Below are 22471 nucleotides of genomic sequence, written 5' to 3' on the forward strand. Positions count from 1 at the left end.
ACAGGTGAGATGATGGAGGATGATTTAACACCAAAACAAATCAGCAGGATCAGACTTTACAACCATTTGAATTGATTAAAAAAAAAAAAGTTAGCAGCCATAAGACTTATGACTTATTCATAGTCAACATTTTATTCTGGTTTAATCTTCTTCAGGGGTGCAGAGCGGTGTAGGTTACATTTTACTTTTTAAACTTTCTAACCCAGCATTTTCTTGCAGCTCATGAAAAAGTATATTCTGCTGCCTGTTGTACAGTTGTTGTCCTCTCACCCTGGGCATGTGTGCTCACTTCAAACAGAAACGTTGCCACTTCATCTTCCATACGCAGTGTAACTGCACGTGAGTACGTTTTGTTCTGAGGGGCAGTGTTGTGTTTACTTCTTCAAACATGCATGGTGACTTGCTGAGCTTGGGTTAGCTGCAGGCCAACCCAGCTATTATGTAATACACCAGAACATTACGCTCGAAACGTCACGTCACCGGATTCCCCCGACGGTACATTTGAGATGCCTGCACTACTGTACAGTACACCAGACAACACCTTCCCGCTGCACAGCGAACACAATGTCCTTAACTTGCCACACATCTAGCAGCGGTCACGTTTTTCAGCTGCTGGCTTCGCCGGCCAATCAGAAGCCAGGAAACGAAGCAGCTGACCAAGCGTAGTCGTGACGTGTCTGGTACTCCAGACGAGACCACGCCCCCGGACACCAAATTTGGCAAGAAAGACTTTAACGAATATCCTGTACATTGCATTTTTCGCCGTTCAGGAACAATTGTCGGTGGGTGAACAGAGACCCACGGGCTGTCGGTAACCAATTTTACCGTTAAAACTGTCGCAGAGGACAATTAAACTGCAACCGTGAACGGTTGTTGCCACCGTGCTCCGCATGTGACCGAGCAGACAGGGGAGGGGCGGCAGGTCTCGTGTATAGTACCGTGGAACACAGAGTTCCAGTCAGCGGAGCCCAGCAGCAGCAACGGCAGCAACGGCCACACCGGAGACAAGACGATACAGACACACAGCAGACTGACCACCGCCGAGCTCCTGTCCCCCAGCACCCAGGACCAAGTAAGCATACTCTGCAGTTTCATTGCGTTTTTGTTTTTGTAATCTGCTGTGTAACGTTACTTTATGTTGTTAGTTCGCGGTCAAAACGTCAGCCTTGTTTTCATTGTGTCCGTGCACAACGAAGCTAACGAAAGTGCTAATTTAAACTGTGCATCCGTCTTGTTTGCTTTCCTAAGTGCTCGGTCGCTTTTAGCTAACATAGCTCCATCAATTAGCTACCAAATTATACACCCAAATATGTCATTAACATATTTAATCAGAATAACCACTAATCTTTAATTTTATAGAATAACAATTGCATTACATTGCATTATGTGTTTAGGCTAACTTAACTAATAGTTTAATATCGGTAACGTTATTACATGGCTGTTGTTGCTGTTACATTAGTCGTGGTATAACGTTACTAGTGGAGGATGATGGATAAACTGTGATCCGTTATTAAACTTTGTTGGCTCTCGGTGGTCAGTCCTCACCAGACTGCAGTAACCTTAGTCTGATAAACCAGCTAAATGTGACAACAAGAGGACGAAATGTGTTTTATCTCACACTCGTAAGATCTCAAGCAACATGGTGACCAACACTAATCGAAAATGCAAATTAGGATAAACATATCAAAATGTGTTGCAAAAACAGTTGTATCTTATTATTAGTCTATTGAAGCGGTTTAAGACTGAAATTGAGCTTCCACTTTGATCCACGCCATCTGTACACGACTCCATATTTTGTTGTTGACATGAAGAGCTTCTGCTTAATCGTGTGTGATTAACAAAATGTAGTCTTTTATGTGCTGATGCAGGTGTGAGAGCGTGTGGAGCCAAGGACATTACAGCAGGAAAGATGAGCACCAAGAGGAAGGCAGAGAGCCACTCCAGGGCAGCCGGCAGACCACGTATCATGAAGTCTAGAGACTCAGAGAGAGACTCTGGATTCTCAGGTTCGACCTTTCTCTTGCCACAGTATCAATTTACTTTCATTATCAAGTGTTACACAGCTGATGCTTACAGTTACTCTTCCTCTTCGCCTATAGATGCAAGCTCAGTTATGGACATCACAGACTCAGAGGATTCACCCCGCCCTGTTGTAAAGCAGGGACCGCAGACCTCAGGCTCTCAGCTGGCTGTGGTGGGAGGCTCCTACTCGAACCTTTCTCCCATGATCATCATGAACAACGTCCTCCTGAAGCAGGTACACAGCAAAACCCCACATCTAAAAAGATGATTTAGAGTTTCAGAGTTCCTCTGTCTTTTAACGCCAGGCAGTGCTATAATTGGGGAAGTTATGGTCCAGTGTCTTCACAGCCCAAAGACTGTAATGTGACATCATAATACTGACGGTTCACATAAGGTCAAGACTACTTCTTGATGAACAGCAGAGCTCAAAAATCACTTAGATTTTATGAGAAAAAAGATTGTTACCTCCCTGAAAATGTATAAGTGACTTTGTGTCTGTTTGCACTTACTTTGTGGGGTGAAAAAAAGGGAAAAAAACAAAACATTGTATCTGATGATGTAAATATATATTGTACATTTTTTATACAGGATTTAACAGTTTAATCAGTCAAAACAGTTAAGCATTAAATTAACAGTAAATAATAAATACGTATGTTTAATTTGTTAATTTCAGCTGTATTGCTTTTTCTAGTATGAGACTTTTTTAAAATTAGGCTTACAAACTGAGTTAATGAAACTTTCTAATTGGCCTTTTTTTTTCAAGTAGAACTGTAGCTGGGTTAGTTTGGGTCTCAAGCTAATTTATGTTCTCTTTATTTTTTTGGATTATATCAGTTCTGGGACTATGAGTACAAAAAAAACCAATATGTGTTTAATGTCGCTGTAAAGTTGACATTTTATAGGTTTATGTATGTAAGTAAATGTGGCCCATGGGTGTGGCCTTTCAAAGCTCTAAATTTTGCTTCTGTTGCTTTTGCAGCCTGGAGACAATCCCCCGGCTCTGAAACCCTGGGGGTTTAGTCCCACGGTGGAGGTGGTTCAGCCCGTGGTCCAGCCGGTGGTCCAGCAGCCCCAGGTGGTCTTTCTCCAGCCTGTGGTTTCTCGTCAAGCCTCCAAACAGGCTAGCTCCAGACACAGACGCCCTAAGAAGTATCTTCCAATCCTGAAATCCTACCCCAAGATTGCTCCACATCCTGGAGACAGCTCCAGTTCTTCTGGCAGAGGAACGGCTTCCTTATCATCTTCCTCCTCCTCGTCCTCCTCCTCATCCTTCTCCTCCTCCTCCTCTTATAGCTCCTCCTCTTCAGGATCAAAGAGAAGTAGCACCAACCACCACCGTGGCCACAGAGAGAAACAGCCAAGAAGTCTGTGCAGCAGCGCTAATAGCTCCAGCTCAGCTACCAGTCTTCCTGGTAGCCCTGGCACCATGTCCCCTCTTCTCCACAACAGACTTTCTTTCCCCTCAACAGAAACCAGCGCCAACAGTAGTCCTGCCAGGGAGAGGCCTTCACCAGCCCTCAGCCAGTCAGAGTTTAACTCCTGCCTTTCTTTCACTCACACCACTGGTTCCAAAAACCAGACACTCCCCGTTCCCCAGATGGGCATCATGGAGAAGTGCTCAGAAGAAGAGTCCGACCCCAATGACGGTGACGCAGATACACGTAGGAAGCGCTTCTGCAACACCTACAACATCCTGAGCAAATCGGGCCTGCTAGACATCACGCTTCGCACCAAGGAGCTTCTCAGGCAGAACCGACGCACCCAGACTGACCTGGACCAACTAAAGGAGCACACGGACCTCTTCCTCCAGGCTGTGCGCAGCGGCGACATGAGCATCTGTGTCAAGCTGCAGGCCAGCCTTCAGGAGGAAGACCGGGAAAAAGAGAAGGAGAGAGCTGATCACACCAGCTTAAAGGAAGATTAAACCTAGACTAGTGCTAGACAATAAGCCTTTAGATTCAGATGGGGAAAGGAAAACCGGGGTTGGGGGTTTGGAGCGTACAGGGACAGATGGACCGAAAGTAATGTGCTCCACTCCACACTCACACACACCCACCCCTAGACTCGCTCACAGACAGGGAGCTGTGGCCTACATTTTGGCTGTTGTCTGCCTTCGGGCCCTGACACACCAAGCCAGCTTCTAACATTTGGTGCAGATAAAGACATTTTATGCCTCTTGTCTTCTCCTTGCACTCGAACTTATAGTGTAAGGCTGTAGCTGGCGGCCATCACCATGCACCTAGATTCTGCACCTGAAAGAGAACATTATGATAATTTGTTAAATAATGAAATATTTGTTGTTTTATGAACTTGCAATATCAGCATCAGCAGCAATATTATAGTTTGAGGAAACTGTAAAGATGAACAAATAGCTAAAGAATTGCTGCATAAGTCTTTCTGCAAGTTTATTTGTCAAAACTGTCAAAGTAATAGTTGGACTTACGCCATCATTTAAGGACACAATACAATAACTATGAAAAATGGTCACGGTCAGCTACACATATAATGGTTTCTAAACTTGGTGTGTAAGGGACCAATGGTCCAACAAGGCCAAAACCTCAGCACGCTTCCCCGCCATGTACAACCTGACTAGATCTCTTCCATTGAAACTGACTCTGCTGCACAGAAATCTTTTGCACATTGGCAATCAACACCCCGACAGATTTAGATCTAAGGCATGAAGGGATTAACTTTTTTTTCTTTATACCAAATGTACAATACAGAGAAAGCTCCATTAAAACCACTAATACTGGATATTTCAACTTTAACACAGTGCAAGGCATTTTCATCTAAAACTAAAAATACTAAATATTGTGGTGACAATGAAATGACTCCTTGGTAATTCATGGTATTTCTTTAAGCTGCGTTCCACTGGTACTGATATATCGCTTAACAAACATCTAGTTAACAATCAGTAGGTGTGTACATAGTCTAAACAACTTCATGCAGCAGTTGCCATTCATGTGAAATGTCTTATTTTGACAGGCTCATGGAAATGTTCTCATGTCACAGTGAATGTGTTCAGGCCAGTCAGCATCTCCAGACAGATAATCACGTGCCTAAAGTGTCTCTTCAGTCCCTGCTGTGTTTTAAAACTCGATGTGAAAACTTTGGCGGTTTCCAGTTTAGCATTCCCATCATGTTGATGGCAGCTGTAATACAGGGCGAACTGGCTGAAAAGGCTACAGCCAATTAGATGCTTCCCTGATGACATCCCTGTGTAAAGGGTGCTTCCTGTAGCTCAAGCATATTTATCAGTGACTTGTGTATGAATTCCTTCATTTGTGTGTGCGTGTTTTTACAATTACATGGATGTAATTTAATTTGAAGTGTATGAAATATTTGTGTGAACATTTTTCTTTCCACTATGACATCCATTAAGTCAGGTTACTCGATGAAGACCAGTTATTGTGCATCAGCTTTAGGCCTGTTACGCTCCTTGGTCCTTCATTTTTATTCTGTAAACAGCTACAACATCAAAATTAGGACTATAGTTGTCAGTGTAGTTTTGTGATGCTTTGTTATTATTATTATTATTATTATTAATGATCTTTTTGTATGGTTCTAAATTATGGCCTTAATATCCAAACCCTGTACATGTCACAGAGATTTGCATTTGCACTAAAAAATAATGTAAGAGTAGCTCTGAAGCAATTTTCTGTGTGGATCTAAATGGCAGCTATGGTAGCTCAAGTCTTCTGTTTTCAAGTTACTTGAAGTGCATTGTGAGTCATTATAAGCACACTACCCATGTATACATACTACCCCAATAGTAAAGCAATGCCTAACATTTCTATCATCAGATGTTATTTCTAGCAGTTTCTCAGTATTAAAAACACATTTGTATACAGTAATTGGTTTATTCAGTTAAAATCCTCTGTGACAAATATGTAATTGCCGTGCTTATGTTGACTTAGAATGGCTCACTAGGAACATGTCAAGGATGGGATATGTCCTAGTCGACTTTTGCCATCTTAACCCCTGTACATCTGAACATAAATACTTTTTTTAAATGCTGTTGTAAGGGTGTGTTCTGTAAAAAATAATACATGTGTGTTTGAAGGTCTTTGTCACATAAACTGAGACATTTGGCGTCTTTTGTAAATGAACTTTGGTTGAAGATCTCTTGTGTTTTAGTTTTGAGGTGACTGGCTGTGTGTTTGTGGTCATCGTGCTGCTGGAAGACCGTGCTGTGTTTACCGTTCAGTCCTGCATTTGGTACTTTGAGGTTGCGCTGAAGGAGTCTCAGGTCATCGTCGATACTCCTGACTTTCTCCTCTGCAGTGCAGCAGCTCCACTGTTGGCAACACTGCGCCGTATTCAGCGTCCCACTGCAAAATTTGACCTTTGAAGTCTTTGGTTCTCTTTTGTTGCAGAGGCTTTTTTTTTTTTCTTGCACAGTAGCTCCTCATCTCACGGTGTTGTAAACAACATTCACAGCTCCACTTTGTTATAGATTTCATACTTTTGGTTTGCTTTGTGGTGGTTCAGGGATCACATCTGTTCTCCTGACCTCTACTGCTCCAATTTGTACTTGAGTAAGATTAGTGATACTGAATGATTTAGGGTTATAAGGATGCTTGTTTTCTACTTTTCCTTAGGTTTCAATATTATAACGAATATGAGTTTCAGGCTAATACAGTAGGACTGTCTGAGTTTACACAGACACGTTTCCAGCAGCCTTCATAAAAACTAAGGTATAACACTTGATTTGGATAGTCCACCTTTAGAAAGTTAGTACATTTCAAGTGGTTATTAGTTGGTTCAACAATTCAGCTGTTCTACTTCCTGTTTATTTAATAATTGTATAACACTATAAAAAAAACTTTGTAGGTGAACTATCCACATTGACTGTGACCAAAACTACCAAGCTGTTGAGGCCCTGTCACACTGACAACGTGGACATCTCTACTCCACCAAGATAAAGACAAACAAAACAAAAAAAACCACATTGAATGTACTATAATATTTTCATCCAGGGTATGTTCAGTAGAGCCACAATACATTTTTGAAGTAGCCTAAATGTGCTTTTTATACTCATATGTTAATGATGCATGTTTTTCAAAATATCAGAAAAAGAAGTCTCAGCAATAAGTGAAATTCCTACATCATGAGTTTCTGACAAGTGTGTAAAACTTTTAATCTACATTTGTAATTTAATTCTTTCTTCTTCCTCTTTTTTTTTTTTTTTTTTTTACTGTCATAGCTTACAGCAAACAAATGATGATAGATTTTTTTTAAATTATTTTTTGGAATTGATGCGCAAGTCCTTAAATCTCAAAAATTGATTTGATGGCCTTCCCCTGGAATTATATCTTGCTATTTTGAACCTGTTTCACTGCCAGTGGGATAAATATGGTACTAAAATATCAAAAAGGTTGGTGACATTTTAGCCGAAGATAGCACCACAACACTGATTCACTGTTTATTCAACAGAAGTTTCCTTCACTTCTCTGTAATCTCAGAAGAGGAGTTTAGTTGTGTTTACATGGAGCAGCACCGGTGTGGTCCCTCCAGGATACTGTCCATGTAACTGACTATTTATTTAAAGAAGTGTCTCAAACCGTTAGTCTCTGATACTGCCATTGTAAATGCTACATGCTGTGTCATGGATTGTTAACGTGTTTGTTGTGACATGATGTTATGTGCCCAGAATTGTCTGTTTAAACACACAGAATAAGAAGTTACTACAAGTTAAATCTGTTTTTTTCTTGTACAGTAGGATACTTGTTATAATGTAACACTGGATTATCGACTTTCATCCAAACATTGGCAGCTTTGTTGCATTTCAGTCTGCCTTCTGTCGTTTTAAAGATGTTTGGGAGAAGGATTGTGTTTGTTTTGTCAAGATGTTTCAGTAGAGCACCAGCAGCAAAGATGGACAATATAAGCCTGTATAATTGTTATTATTGTTTTTTATATGAAACATGAATTGTTTTAGGGAAACATGGTGGTTTGACTTGCTTGCTGGACATTTGAACTGTAAATGTAGGAGGTTGTTGTAATCTTCATGGGACTTGCCACTGTATTTACCAAAATCTCAGTCTCAAAACTTGAGAACACACAACTTCTCTTTTCTAGATAATGACTCCTCAGCTCTACCAATCAAAGATGAGTAAATAAGAATGACAAAAGGTTTGATGTAATGTGCTCTAGGGCTCTTCTTTTTGTACATTTTAAGTTAATTCATTGCTTGTGTAATAAACTTCATTCCAAAGAAACTTTTGGTTTGTCTGATATTGACGGTGTCACTTCACTCAGTCATCCAAAGGCGGTTCAGATTAGGTGAAATGTGAAGGAAGTGTTGAGGCTTGAATCTTGGATAAAGATGAGAAACAGGAAAATGGAAATGTTTATTTTTGGAGTTTTCCACACACTGTCTCTCTCTTCACATTAGAGAACTGAGAAAGAGCAAACCGTTAAAGAGAAACTCGTTCTCTGAGAACAAAAGGACATGAGCAGTGTGTGGATTTTGTTACACTGTGTTTTAGGATCTCTAAAGACTACTGTACATCTGCTCCACCACAGAGAAATGTTTTCTATTTATATGCTTTATATCTATCTATCTGTCATACACACACACACATACAGTATATATATAGAACTCAGTTTCTGTGTTGGTTGTAAATACCCTGGCTGCAGTATCTGTGGTGTGCCTGATTACTGACAGTTAGTTTCACACTGTACACGTGTTCAAATACCAAGAACTGACAACTCATAACCAGTTGGTACAGACTTCCTCCAAACTAAAAATGAAACAGCATAAGTTACGCTAATGTTCCTGCTGTTGGTTGAAAAGTGTTCACATTGACAAGACAAAGAGTGTAACTTCATCATCTCTAAAGCGTCCTGCCTAGAGCCAGAATTCTGCTATTTTGGATAGGCCTACTTATAAGATATGTCAAAGGTAATTAAACAGATCTTATAAATATCCAAAATACAACAGTTCATTATACAAAACATTACAGTTAGCATCAAAGAAAACCTGTATCATACAAACACACTCACTGCTTACTGCTGCCTATGTATTTGAATAACGAATACATACAGTATATTCAAAAGAAACCATGTACTGATATAACGAATAATTGAAAATATACATTCCTGGTTGACTGTAGGCCTACTATACTTTATGAGGAGTTTTTGGCTCTGGGCCCCGTAACTACATTCTCTCCATTGGCCTGTGGTCACTGGTCTCCAACCACTCCTAAAAAATAAGCAAGAACCACAGATTAAAAGAGGCACACATGGCACTGTCACTCTTTTTCTTTTCATTTTAGTCTGTGTAGTCTTTTTTGTGGGCAGTTTGTGTTTTTTTATTGTATGTCTTTGTTGTTACTTTATTGACTTTCTAACAAGAAATGAGGCCCTGCACAGCTCTCCTGTAGTCTCCAGTTGTCCATCCTTACAGTCTCTTCTTTAAATAAATAAATAAATAGCAGAACATATAAGATACAATTTTCATGGTTCATCAAAACAATATTGCACTTTACAAAAGGTCAAAGGTCAGGTCCTAGTTTTTGTGTCAGTTAATTGTCCAGTGTTATCATTTGCACCAAACTTGTAAGAATGTGAAGATGCTTTTTTTTTTATATATATATAATGATGGCTGACACAAAATTAGCCTACATGCTCGAATCAAGAGGGGAAAGAAATCCCATACAAATGTTACAGTCGGTCCCTGTAATGTTTTCAATGGTGACTGTATTGAAGTGTAGGTTACAGCTTTTACCACTAGATGGCGTTGATGGCACGAGCTCCTTCCGTAGAATACGCGGAAATCATCCTGAAATTGTTCCATCGGAGTTTCCGTAGAACAAACCTGCCACTCTGTTATGAGACAATTGCTAAGCTAGCTGGTGCCACACTGAATCACAACTACGCTGCTGTTATAAGGTAAAGGTAGTCCAATGGCACTGGGGGTCTAACGGGGTTTAATTCGTGCGTGTTACCCGGCCAGCGGCCAGGCTGTGACGGCGGACACACAACACCTGTGTGTGGCCCCGGGAGCTAGTTTTGGTAACTGCTGCTAACCCTGCTAGCTAAGTTAACAAGGCAGTAATGTCTCTGTCATTTCTGGTTCACCCACCAACCGTGTCTGTATGAGACCTACATGGGGCTGTCGAGCTTACACCACACGGAGCAGTCTTCTTTTTACCCTGTGGGTTTTGCATGTAGCTGGTAGTTAGCAGCTGTCAGCTAGCAGAGCAGAGCCGAGACTGCTGCTGCTCCTTGTCAGTGTTGACGTGTTGTCCTGTTGTCTGGCCGCAGCTCCTGTGTGATGCTCTGGACTCAAAGATGACCAGCACCCAGAGCGTATGACCCACAGTATATCTTTAACTCAGCAGGTCAAATTAGAGGTAAGACTCGTTTCTATTACACTTTGTTAAGACTAGACAACAGTGTCAGATGTTGACCCTCTTCCTTGTTATGTCGTTACGTCACAGGTTTCACACAGGGTGACCCATGCTTTCTGATGAGCTGGACTCCAAACCAGAGGTAATATAACCTTGTCGTCTGTCTTTCCACTCTATTCTGACATTGCATTGAGTGACACCTGAGTCTGGCATCCTGACATCTGTTTTGTTTGTCTCTGTGTTTTTGCTTTTTTTCCCCCCTTCCAGCTGCTGGTGCAGTTTGTACAAAACGCGTCCATCCCGTTAGTGCAGGGTTTGGAGGACTCCGAGTGCAAACACTCCTGCCTGCCTCTGCTGGCTCCAGCTGACAGCTCCCTGTGCAGCCCACTGGAGCTCACAGGTCAGCAGCTGCTCACTCTCACATCTATACGTTCCTCTCTTTGACTCATGCTTTATACTGTTGCACAAGGTGTTTTTGTTTTGGCTTCTACGCTGTTATCGGTTGCATCTGTAGTAGAATCTGAATGAACGTTTTGATGCCTCCACTCCAGACAAGCCTTACAAACAACTTTTGGTATTCGGATGACTCATACTGTGGTGTTCTGCAGTCCATAATCCAATACAGTCACCTCTGCTGCTTCTCTAAATCTGTGTAACTGAAGAGGAATTTATTGTCCCTGTGCATTGTCCCTTCTCTTAAATAAATGTCTCCAATGTGGGACATTCTTTTTCAGTAACGACTGAAAAACAGAAAGGACAAACTGTTCTGTCAGACAGCTTAAAATATCAAGTGAACAAAGGCTACATGTAATTGGTAAGCTCTAAATAATTAAGTTGAGCAGAATGATCAAAAGTCCAAAATATGAAATATATATCAAAATGATACATTTATTTAAAAAGGCCGCAATCTACATCCTAAATATTCTTTTTGATCTAAATCTGCCGCACAATACAGAGACTAAATTACAATATATTTATACAAATCTGGTAATACATTTATCAAATAAATCCCCAGATCTGAGTACCTGTACCATCTTTTTAATGCTTATTTAATCTCCCTCTTTCACAAGATCTCTATTCCCTATGATCTGACTCAGTAGTGCATTGTTTTGACTCCTACATTAGAACAGTAAGGCCTACGAGCCATACCTCACTCTGCTCTGCCTAAGATGCTTCAACATCCATTCGTTTTCCATTTGACACTGTGAAATGATAGATATTCTATGCATTGTTTGTGGGTCCTGTTGATTGATTTTATAAATAACTAAAATGGCACTCAGTAGAGTAGAGTATCTCTGCCAAAGCCAAACAACTTCACACATCCGTCAGAACCAGATTAGTATCTGGATCAGAACCAAACTGTACAAACTCATATATCTTAACGCCTTAAAGAGGAACTATGCAAGTCTGGTTGCTTTTCTGCTGTTTTGCTAACCCTCATCCTGGCCATGTGCATTTGTTTACAATTCAATCAATAGAGCGGGTGGATAACATTATTTATCATATATGATGTTACGACATGTATATTTGTGTAGTTTAATCTGTCATAAACAAGAGATTACGGGTTACGAGGTGCGTTTGTGTTGCGGTGCTCAGAGACGAGATCTGGGACACCGGGTCGGAGGCTCTGATCTTACAAGGTTGGTTTTCAGCCAAGAGATGTTAGGTGGAAGACAGAAAGCCTCCATTCTCCCTCTAACAAGTTTATTTATTCATTTATTTAACCATCACAAATTATTCTGAAGCTGTTTAATTAATTTACCCAAGTGTCAAAAAAAGCTCATGTTCAGGAAAGTAATAACAAAAAATCCTGATTTTATTACCTTCATCAAAATTTAATGGGGCCTTGGAGTTTTTTGGTATTCTGTATCAAAATAATTCATATTCTATTAGTAAGTAGTTTCAAATCTACATTGTTTAGAGTAGATCCATGTCTCTTGCAGATAATGTGCGTCGTTGTGTTCTCGTCTGAATTTAACAAACGCTGGTTTCCCCCTCAGATGGAGGCCTGAGCCATGAGCCCCAGAGTTCTCCCTCCCTGTCAGAGTTCGGAGGCGTGTCAGAGCGGAGCCCCTTAGTGGTCCAGGCACACTCACACCCACGGTCACCCAGCCCCCCGCCCATCCTCCATGACTTACAGCAGTCTGACAGCACCTCCTACGTCCTGCTGAACGTAGCCAAAGGTAAACACATAGCAACCTGCTGACATAAACACACCTGTGTGCATCTACCTACACAACACCAAGCTGCTGTGTTTGTTGAAGAATCCTTCAAACACTTCATTTGAGTGTTTAGATTTTCACCTTTGCTCTAAAGAAAGAAGTAACATTTGTATTAAGACAAGAAGAAGAACAAACTTTTCCATTTCAGTGTTTCTTTCTAGGTCAAAAGGAACTGCTCAAAAAATAAACGAGAGACTCATCAATATTGAAGATAATTAGCAGCAGCCTTAATAGAAACCTAGAAACATTATTTCCAGTGTGATGAGCCACTTTCTGATGAACTGCTATAAAAGTAAGAGTGAGAACGTTTAAGATTAAAACTCTAAATCTGATCTGGTGTCGGCACTTTCTGTCTGGCTCAGCACTCGGGGCTGAAAAGGATTGGGGTGACACATATCCATGAAGGGAAAAAAAAAGTAAATTATTTTGGTTGGAAGAAATCATCCCTGCCAGGCATATTCTCCTGGTTTCATCAGCCCGTGGCAGGAGAGACAAAAAATTAAATTTGGTCTCCTGACACGCACCTTTTATGCACCGCTCTGTCTGAGAGATGAGGAGGATAGAAAAAAAGATTTCGACAGACAGAATCATTTTGTCTATTGTTCAGCTAAATTCAAATCGTATTTCTAAAGATGGGTTGTGTCTGTCCTCCCTCCCTGTCTTTCAGAGTAAAGCCATAACATTAAACACTAAATTGCCTAGCATCATTAGATACTCAGCCATGATCACATTTCTGAATTCATTACTCAGAAATGTGACCCCGAGGGGCTCATGCCATCGATGATCTTTCAGATTATTGCGTTGGCCTTGAACGCAAGTTGTTTCATGGTGATTCTCCCTCTGCCTTTATTTCCCCCGTCAGGCATCACAGCCTCCTCGGAGTCCCTGATCTTCGCCGCAGATGGCGCCGGGGAGGATGACGACGAGGGGGTCTCATCGGGGGACTACGGGATCGATGGCAGCGCTCCCTGGTATCTGCGGGTGCAGGAGCTGGCACACGACAGCCTGATCGCCGCCACACGGGCGCAGCTCGCCAGAGACGCCAAGGCCAGCCAGGACGCCAGAGCCGCGAGCGTCAGTAACGGTAAAAAGTCACTTTGTCTTATCATCGCAGCCAGAAATGTTTGTCACGGCGGAAAGCGAAGCCAAACAGTCACCTCAAAAGATATACTCCGCTGTGATGATGCCGATCGTGGACGTGTGCAGTGGAGCCAACAATCCGTAATTAAGCGTTGTGAGGAAAGATTTAGGGAGGGAAAAAAGACAATGGGAATATAAAAGAATGACGCCTGTCTGTTGAAGCGATGCATCCTGTGGTAAGATAACTCCCTGCATCAGACATCACAAGACAGACAAAGAGAAATAAGGTCAGTGTTGAGATGAAAATGCAGTTTAATCAGCGCTGACTCAAACTGCGTTCAACACTTCTCATCATCTCTAAATCAAAATGAATTTGTTGTCTGCCTGCAAACATCCACTGGAGTTGTAAACGCCACAATATCGCAGAGCATTGATCATACTCCAGTACAGAGTGGTGTGTCTGGGATGATTTAATGTGCATTTAGTGATATGGCTAATGCAGCATGGACAAGAAGAAAGATGAGCAGCAGCAGCAGCACTGGTCCTCTTCTCACCTTCTTTCCTTCCTGGCCACTATAGATGGGTGACGCACACCGACGACGACGACACTCCTGCGCGCATCACGGCCCAGGACTGTGGTGTTAGTCATCCCGGCCGTCTGCATGCATCAGCCTCCCTGTTTATTAGATCCACGTTGCACACAGCGCGCTCCACAATAGACGGATCTCTGGGACTGTAGGCGTCTGCAGCTGCGGCGCACACCGCCACGGCAGAGTGTTGACCCCTCACCAGGAGTCGGAGCTACATCACAGCCCATTTTAACTTCCCTCCACAGGCAATCTGATAGATAAAGACCTCAGCCATGACATCAGAGCGCTGTGGCTCCTGGCTACATCTCTGATCTTTGAACCCCTCTGAGTTGAATTGTAGCTGGAGGTCCTGGATGAAAAAAAGTGATACCTGAGTGAAGTTTTCTTGCCACATACTTCCTCGTTTACTTCCTCTCATCCAACCTGCTTTTGTGTCCTCTGGGTTAGCATCATCTCCTTTTGCTTCTTTGTTGTCCATTTTGTTTCTTTGAATTTTTTCGGTGCTGTTCTCGTTTTTTTTCAAACTATGTTAAAAATTGCAATTCAAAACAAAGACATTTTTGGGGCATTTTTTTTTGCCTATTTGATAGGACAGTGTAGAGAGACTGGGGAAATAAGAATGTGCACCTCAGGCATATGCCAACATGGGATGTGCTCTCTAACCACTCGACCACCGAGCACCCAAAGAAACATTTTTAATGTTTTTATTCTGACGCAGCTTTGGTCCCTCAGTTCTTCCTCCTCTGATCCAAAGGCGATAGCGGATATAGTTTCCATATTTTGTTCGAGCACTATTTAAAACAGTGTTTCACACCAACCTTGTGTGATCACGTAACCTAGTTACTGCTCAGCTGGACTGTTAGACATGCTCCTGTTCTGCCTCTTCTCCACATCACATCCTTGACCTCATTATTTTCCCGTGAAGGTCAAGCAGGAAGTCGTTAGCGAAGGGGAAAAGGGACACGTCCTTTTCTTGGGACCACGTGGCTCCGGCTCTGAACGTCTTTGACATGATCTCTCTGTCGGCTTATTCTGAGCCACTGGACCAGTTAAGAGAGAGCTCAAAATACTTTATACATTGTTAAATGAAATGTCTGCGGCAGAGTGAAACTGCTTTCAGCGAGAGACTTAAACTCCTCTGTGTCGCTGTAATGGCTTCGCCTGCTATCTGCGTTAGATTAGACAAGTTCCCATCAGCAGTGGGGTATCAGTTATAGGTGCATTACTGCTGGTACGCTGCAAGCAATACCCCTGTGTCAGCTATTATTGAAAGCGTGGCGTGATGCTGGTTAAAGCAGAGCGACTGCACTCGGCTTCAGGTTGTTTTCTTCTGGCTGCGGCTGTGCGACGGGTCTCAGTCAGTATTTGATGATTAGTTTTTATGTGTGTGCGCTCCAGAGGCCGGACACCTGGCGCTCCGGGATCGTTCTCCTGCACAGCCCCCGCTCACTCTTCTCTTCTCTCCTCTCCCGGTTGCCTAGGTGACCACACACACATTTTGACAGCGGACGGGGACAAGCGAGAGCTGCCGTCTCGAACCGGCCGCCCCCTCTCCAAGCAGATTCTCCGCTGCTCGTTCGAGGGCTGCTGCAGGACGTTCACCTGGCCGGCTCATCTCAAATATCACCTCAAAACACACAGGTAACACATTTCACACACAGCGCTGGAGGATAATGGAGTCAGGCGGTGTTCCCGGAAAGATGTTGTTGCCAAAGCGCTGATATTCAACCCCGTGGCTAATGTGGATATATTTTCCAAATTGAAAAATAATAATAATCTAAGTTTGCAGGCTAATAGAGTTTCCAACTTTTTAAACAAATCATTACACACTGTAGATGTGCACAGTCCAATCTCAGCTCCTGACTGCAGGCATTTTATCCAAACAACTGTACCCTGCCCACATGGGCTTACAAGACACCACACTTTTATATAAGCTGTCGTGTGTGTGCATGTGCACGAGTATGTGTGTTAAAGGGATATTTCAACATTTAGGCAAATTCACCATAATCTCTATAGTCTAAGGAGTAAGTTCATTACCTTGTTGGTGCAAGCTGTTTTGAGATGGGCGGGGCAGAGATGCAAGCTGCTCAGCTAACGCAACAGAGGCTCATGGTATTTCTACGTTTACCTCATCAAACTAAATACACAATCCAACAACTCCAAAACGCTCTTGTGGACAAGTTGTGACCTGCACATTCACCACGCTATGAAATGATAACGTATAATTATGTATCATTATGACACCAAAAGCGAAAGTAGTTCAGAGTATTTGCTTCAGAAATCACTCCGCCCAGCAGCCATGTCGAGAATGTAGTTCCGGCTACGCATTTCCCTCGAAAACAACTCGTCTCGTAACGTTCTATTATTATCTCATAGCGTGGTGAATGTGCAGGTCACAATTAGTCCACGAGAGCATTTAGGAGTTATTGGATTGTGTATTTGATGAGTTTGATGAGGGAAAGGTGAAAATAATATGGCTGTGCAGAGCTCATGTCTCTGCCCCGCAGATTTAAGAACAGCGACAATTAAAGCAGAAGTAAGCGATCCGGTTGTTTTGGCTAACTTCCTGTCAGCCGATGGAGTTAGCAGTCCCCGCTCTCGTCCCTACGTCACCACATACACGCGCATCCCTTGGCTGCACACACAGAGAGGACCGCCCCTTTATGCCGTTCTCTCTCCTCATTGGATAAAGGATATTTTTGCTGGGGATTCCTAAGACTATATGGATTATGACAATAGGCAAATTTGCCAAATTGTTGAAATATCCCTTTAATATTTGCAAACAATGCTACTGATAATGCCCAAATTAAAAAAAAAGAAAAGAAAACAGATATTGTGACCTCATTTTGTCTTTTGAAATTCCTAACTGTCAATCATTCGACTTTTATTTTATAATACTGGCGATATCAAAGTAGATTTTCCAGCCTTTTGAGACCAAGTGAGTTCTAAGTTTAGTCACACCTCAGGTTGTGTTTCTCACTGGTTATTGGTGGTAGTCAGTCGAACAGGAGGAACACAGCTGAGCCTTGTGCTGCAGGACCTCTGCTCACACCAGAGTAGGGGAGCTGTTTACAGCTGCCCGGTCTGACCTTGCGGTCGGCTGCTGTAAACAGACGTACGCGGGGCTCAGAGACACCGCGGCACATCGGTTTGGTTTTTATCTCTGCTCCCAGGAATGACCGAATGTTCAGGTGCGGCGCGGAGGGCTGCGGGAAGAGCTTCTACGTGCTGCAGCGGCTGCAGGTTCACATGAGGACACACAACGGCGAGAAGCCCTTCATCTGCAAGGAGAAGAACTGTGGCAAGAAGTTCACCACCGCTGGAAACCTGAAGAACCACAGACGCATACACACAGGTGGGGAGGAGGGAAGACAAGACACCTGCGCATAAAAGACCAAACAGGCTGGAAGTAATAACTGACTCAGGCCATTCGATTCTGCTCATTTAATGCTTCCTTGGTGCAGTGGAGGCCGGAGATATGAAGAGTCAGCAGCACTGGCGCCTCCATTTCACTGCTGCAATGAGTAACAGTACTCTGTCATTTCAAAGGAGGTTAAATCGAAAGCAACTGGACTTAGTTATTTGTCTAGGAAGACGTTTCACCTCTCATCCAAGAGGCTTCATCAGTTCATGTACGCAACTGACCAGGCTGGGACTGGTCCTACTATCTGGTGTGGAGACTCACTATTTAACCTCTTGTGTGGGCGTTTCACAAGGGTGATGATGTCACTGGTTCCCTTTAGTGCTCCAAGTGCCAACGACCGTCGTTGGAGTGACAGTCGTTGGTGGGAAGTTGGTTTCGACTTCGTTAGTGCCCTATGTTGTTATAACGACAGTCGTTGGAGTCACTTGCCACTTGTGAACAGTGGTTGTTCTTTGAGGCTAAATTGTTGAATCTCCTGGGAAGGGATGAAAGGGCAGCATTGTAAATTGGAGATAGGTGGTGTCTGAGGCCACCTCCCCTGTTGAGGGTTGGTTTCTCTATTTTTACAAAAATGGCTTCTTTAACTCCTCTTTCAAACCATCTGTCCTCTCTGTCTAGGATTTGGACATTGCTGTCCTCAAAGGAGTGGGCTTTCTCCTTGAGATGTAAATGAACAGCAGAGTCCAGTCCTGAGGAGTTTGCTCTCCTGTGTTGGGCCATGCGTTTATGCAGTGGTTGTTTTGTTTCTCCAATGTAGAGGTCTTTGCATTCCTCGTTGCATTGGACATGCAGTCCAATGCAACGAGGAATGCAAAGACCTCTACATTGGAGAAACAAAACAACCACTGCATAAACGCATGGCCCAACACAGGAGAGCAAACTCCTCAGGACTGGACTCTGCTGTTCATTTACATCTCAAGGAGAAAGCCCACTCCTTTGAGGACAGCAATGTCCAAATCCTAGACAGAGAGGACAGATGGTTTGAAAGAGGAGTTAAAGAAGCCATTTTTGTAAAAATAGAGAAACCAACCCTCAACAGGGGAGGTGGCCTCAGACACCACCTATCTCCAATTTACAATGCTGCCCTTTCATCCCTTCCCAGGAGATTCAACAATTTAGCCTCAAAGAACAACCACTGTTCACAAGTGGCAAGTGACTCCAACGACTGTCGTTATAACAACATAGGGCACTAACGAAGTCGAAACCAACTTCCCACCAACGACTGTCACTCCAACGACGGTCGTTGGCACTTGGAGCACTAAAGGGAACCAGTGACATCATCACCCTTGTGAAACGCCCACACAAGAGGTTAAATAGTGAGTCTCCACACCAGATAGTAGGACCAGTCCCAGCCTGGTCAGTTGCGTACATGAACTGATGAAGCCTCTTGGATGAGAGGTGAAACGTCTTCCTAGACAAATAACTAAGTCCAGTTGCTTTCGATTTAACCTCCTTTGAAATACTATGACCTGGGCAAATGAGAATATGCACCGGAGTACTCTGTCATATTTTATTTAGGTGACATTAAGATTCTTGATGGCTGCTCCACAGTTGTCTCCTTCTATCTCGGGACCAGTTAGCAGACCAGCTCCACTCTCCACTGTTTATATTTTTGCCCATATGTCTGCAAGAACATCTAGTTATGAGCTATAATTTCCACATTTATGACATTTTTACATCCTTCAGCTCTAGAATACACGAGCTGTCGCCACAACTTCTGTAAACAAAACACACAACTGCTGCATTCAACACTATTACAACCACTTTTAGCACATTGGGTGCAATTCTGAGATACGTTTACGACATTAGGTCTTTATGTTAGGGAGTCAAACATTATCTTTCTGTCTGTGTGTGTGTGTGTTGGGGTGGTGGTGGGTGTCTGTTTCCAGGAGAGAAGCCTTTTCTATGTGAAGCAGATGGTTGTGGGCGATCCTTTGCAGAGTATTCCAGTCTACGGAAACACATGCTCGTACATTCTGGTGAGTGGGGGCAGAGTGTACGGCCCAACAGCTGAGCTCTTTTTTTTTTTGTAATTAGCGTGCTACAGATACTGTATATCATCATCTGCCTTGAAGAAGCGTTTTCTGTCACTTCAGAAGGATTCGCATTGTAGTACATCTGTTTTTGTTTCTCCCTCTGTCTCTTTGTGTGCGTGTGTGTGTGTGTTGCGCAGGTGAGAAGCCTCATCACTGTGGCATCTGTGGGAAGACCTTCTCTCAGTCTGGCAGCAGAAATGTTCACATGAGGAAGAGACATGGAGAGGACGGGCTCAGCAGTGAAAGCAGAGAAACAGGTATTACACACACTCATACACACACACACACACACACACACACACACACACACACACACACACACACACACACACACACACACACACACACACACACACAGTGGTAGGTGGATATGCTAATCCTTGGATTATGTAGCATCAAGGCAGCCTATACATTTTAAAAAGTGCAGAGAGATGGTGTTGGTCTAAGTTACAGTTCTTGAATTATTAATGACTTTTAGCACTTAAAAATTTATCATTTAAATTTTTATTTTTCAGGGCCAGTAGCTGAATTGTTTTAGACTGCACATATCTTTAAAAAAAAGAAAAAGCAGAGACAGCACGATTCGACCTCAGAAGCAGCTCTGATGGGGTCAGATTCATCTCGATAGTCTATAATCCCCAAGTTAACAGTGATTCAGATCCTTGTCTTCAAGCTTTATCTTGTCCTTTTTTTCACCTTACAAATTACTGAGATAAACGAGTGGATACTTGAGTCAATCGTCTGCTCCAGCTGTGGTAAATTTATCCAATTTCACTCCTGCCTCTATTCTTAGCATCAGTTTCAACACCTCTTCAGATGAGAGACGTCTCTCATTCAGCCCTTTACATCACCACATATGGACTAATTGCACTAAATCAGCTTAAATTAGTTTTTATAGCATGAAACAATGGAAGCAGACAGCGCATTCGCCTCCTTGTCACATTGCCGTAGCGATGGGGAAGCACCGCAGCTGAATCACTACAGAAGAAGCGCTGCCAAAGCTCTAATTATAAACAGCAGATTTATTCGGGTCAGTCTCCCCAAAGAGGCTGGTCTATTGTAAAAAAGCAAAGGAGGATGCAGTTTCACAACAGAGGGCTAGTTTCTGTGTTATTTATACACAGCAGAGATTCTTGCTGAATTATTAAATGGCCTTTGTTGTAATAAACTACAGCCCTTTAAAACAAAAGAATTCACAAAAGGGTCAAGAGTTAATTAGGAGAGTTGTTGAAGAGCAGATTTCAGGTTTGGAACGTTGATTTCTCAGACGTCTTCATGTGTCACTCTCCATTTCATGTGTGTTTCTTCTTTAATTATGTGTAAAGCAAAAAAGTTCATTTGTTTGCCACCGACAGGCGAGGCCCTGACACAGAGCAGCCTGCTGGAGGCGGACGGCGAGAACGGAGATAGTATGGTCACCATGACAACAGCCGTGGAACCCATGAATCTTCATCATGCTATGCTTAGATCACCAGGTAGGAGTCTGCACACACGTATGGCGGAGTAAAGACGGCACATATACAAGGTGGAGAAAATAACAGAGCGCCCGGCGTTACAACATCCGTGTAGTAAACAGTCATTTAGCCGAGCTCATAACGTGGTGTTAATGACGGAGCTGCTGAGTCGACCTGTGGTGCTGCTAATCTCCTGTATAGTTGGGTTTTTTTTTTCCAATCACTGTTTGCGACTCAGTCAACTTCCCCTGAAACTGAAACTTAGTTTATTTATTGATGAGGAAAAGAAAAACATGCAGTAACTGAGGAGACATGACTTTCTTTTTGTCGTTATGTAGAAAAACAGCTTTACTTGATTCTTATTTACTGCCAGACGGCTGCAGAGGTAAGTGTTGATACAAGGTCAAACTGTCCCACCCACAGCTCACTGGGTCACTTTCAGGATCAGTCTGTTGTTTTCTAAGTGTTTAATGTATTCACCTCTCTAAGACTTTGATTACTTTTTATAGACTCAGTATTACAGGATTTTTTTCTCTCTTGACCTTCTGTCAGCACTCCTCATTAAAACCAACAAGCAAAAACCAAGTGAAAGTTAATAGAAACTTCAAGGACAAAAGTAAAGTAGAGAGGAACTGTAGACTGAGTAAGCCGTGTGTAAGCCAGGTCTTTACTCTACATGTTACTGTTAAGGCAGCGCTCATGTGACGTGGTGTTTTCTCCTCTTTGACCTTGGCTTTGTGTCTATGTTTCTCCCTCCAGGCTCTGCAGACTCGGTGGTAGTTCTATCTCAGCCTCATGAGCTGGTGACCATGACGACCGAAGGCCATGCATATGGAGAAGATGTGGTGGCGCTGCTGTAGTCGGCCATGAGAAACGTCACACACACGCTCACACACTGTCTATTTCAGCAGCAACTAGACTGGCAGTCAGCAGAGTACTAAACATAGACGTCTATCTATTCTGTACATAGATGAATCTCTGACTTTAACCCATGTAGATATTTGTAATTAGCAACCGATGATGGTTTTATTTTGACAAGTGTAAAAGGGCAGAGTTTGTACAAACAACCTTCTTCCTCAAGTTTTTGAAAATAAATGCTCCCAAAGAAACACTGAGACGGGTTTTAAGAGTTTATGAAAATATAATGACCATGCATTGTTTGGTGCACTCTCATTGTAAACAGGAGTCAGAGGTTGAATTGCAGTGATAGTCTCAAGCCAACAGCGAGTGCCACTTATTTTTAACCAAAACTTCAGTGGCTGATATGGATTGTACAAATCTAAATG

General features: G+C 42.7%; 2 protein-coding genes across 3 annotated transcripts; both read left to right on the forward strand.

Annotated features, from left to right (window-relative positions):
- The first annotated feature begins 739 nt into the window (after positions 1–739).
- On the forward strand, positions 740–7098 carry cipcb (CLOCK-interacting pacemaker b). 2 transcript variants are annotated; one of them, XM_084000866.1, is made up of 4 exons: positions 741–1072; positions 1849–2006; positions 2100–2257; positions 3002–7098. In XM_084000866.1, the coding sequence occupies exons 2-4, from the start codon at positions 1910–1912 to the stop codon at positions 3944–3946; spliced, it is 1200 nt and encodes a 399-aa protein (XP_083856992.1). In that variant the 5' UTR covers positions 741–1072; positions 1849–1909; the 3' UTR covers positions 3947–7098. The 2 variants fall into 2 exon arrangements, with proteins under 2 accessions (XP_083856991.1, XP_083856992.1); XM_084000865.1 differs by having other exon boundaries at positions 740–1072; positions 1849–2257.
- A 2726-nt stretch (positions 7099–9824) lies between these two features.
- Positions 9825–22179, forward strand: znf410 (zinc finger protein 410). The gene is made up of 12 exons (XM_084000858.1): positions 9825–9918; positions 10294–10382; positions 10470–10521; positions 10647–10779; positions 12380–12562; positions 13464–13685; positions 15753–15912; positions 17445–17626; positions 19585–19674; positions 19869–19988; positions 21087–21206; positions 21945–22179. Exons 3-12 carry the CDS (start codon positions 10489–10491, stop codon positions 22043–22045), a joined length of 1344 nt encoding a protein of 447 aa, XP_083856984.1. The 5' UTR covers positions 9825–9918; positions 10294–10382; positions 10470–10488; the 3' UTR covers positions 22046–22179.
- Positions 22180–22471: the final 292 nt, after the last annotated feature.

Source organism: Trachurus trachurus (genome assembly GCF_905171665.1).
Source record: "Trachurus trachurus genome assembly, chromosome: 24".
In the NCBI taxonomy this organism is placed as follows: domain Eukaryota; kingdom Metazoa; phylum Chordata; class Actinopteri; order Carangiformes; family Carangidae; genus Trachurus; species Trachurus trachurus.

Excerpts from the sequence above, each read along its gene's own strand:
- cipcb (XM_084000865.1), top strand. The coding sequence starts at position 1,910 with ATGAGCACCAAGAGGAAGGCAGAGAGCCACTCCAGGGCAGCCGGCAGA. Across the intron at positions 2,258-3,001 it reads ACAACGTCCTCCTGAAGCAG|CCTGGAGACAATCCCCCGGC; the intron begins GTACACAGCAAA and ends TTGCTTTTGCAG.
- znf410 (XM_084000858.1), top strand. The coding sequence starts at position 10,489 with ATGCTTTCTGATGAGCTGGACTCCAAACCAGAG. Across the intron at positions 10,522-10,646 it reads AGCTGGACTCCAAACCAGAG|CTGCTGGTGCAGTTTGTACA; the intron begins GTAATATAACCT and ends CCCCCCTTCCAG. Across the intron at positions 12,563-13,463 it reads CCTGCTGAACGTAGCCAAAG|GCATCACAGCCTCCTCGGAG; the intron begins GTAAACACATAG and ends TTCCCCCGTCAG.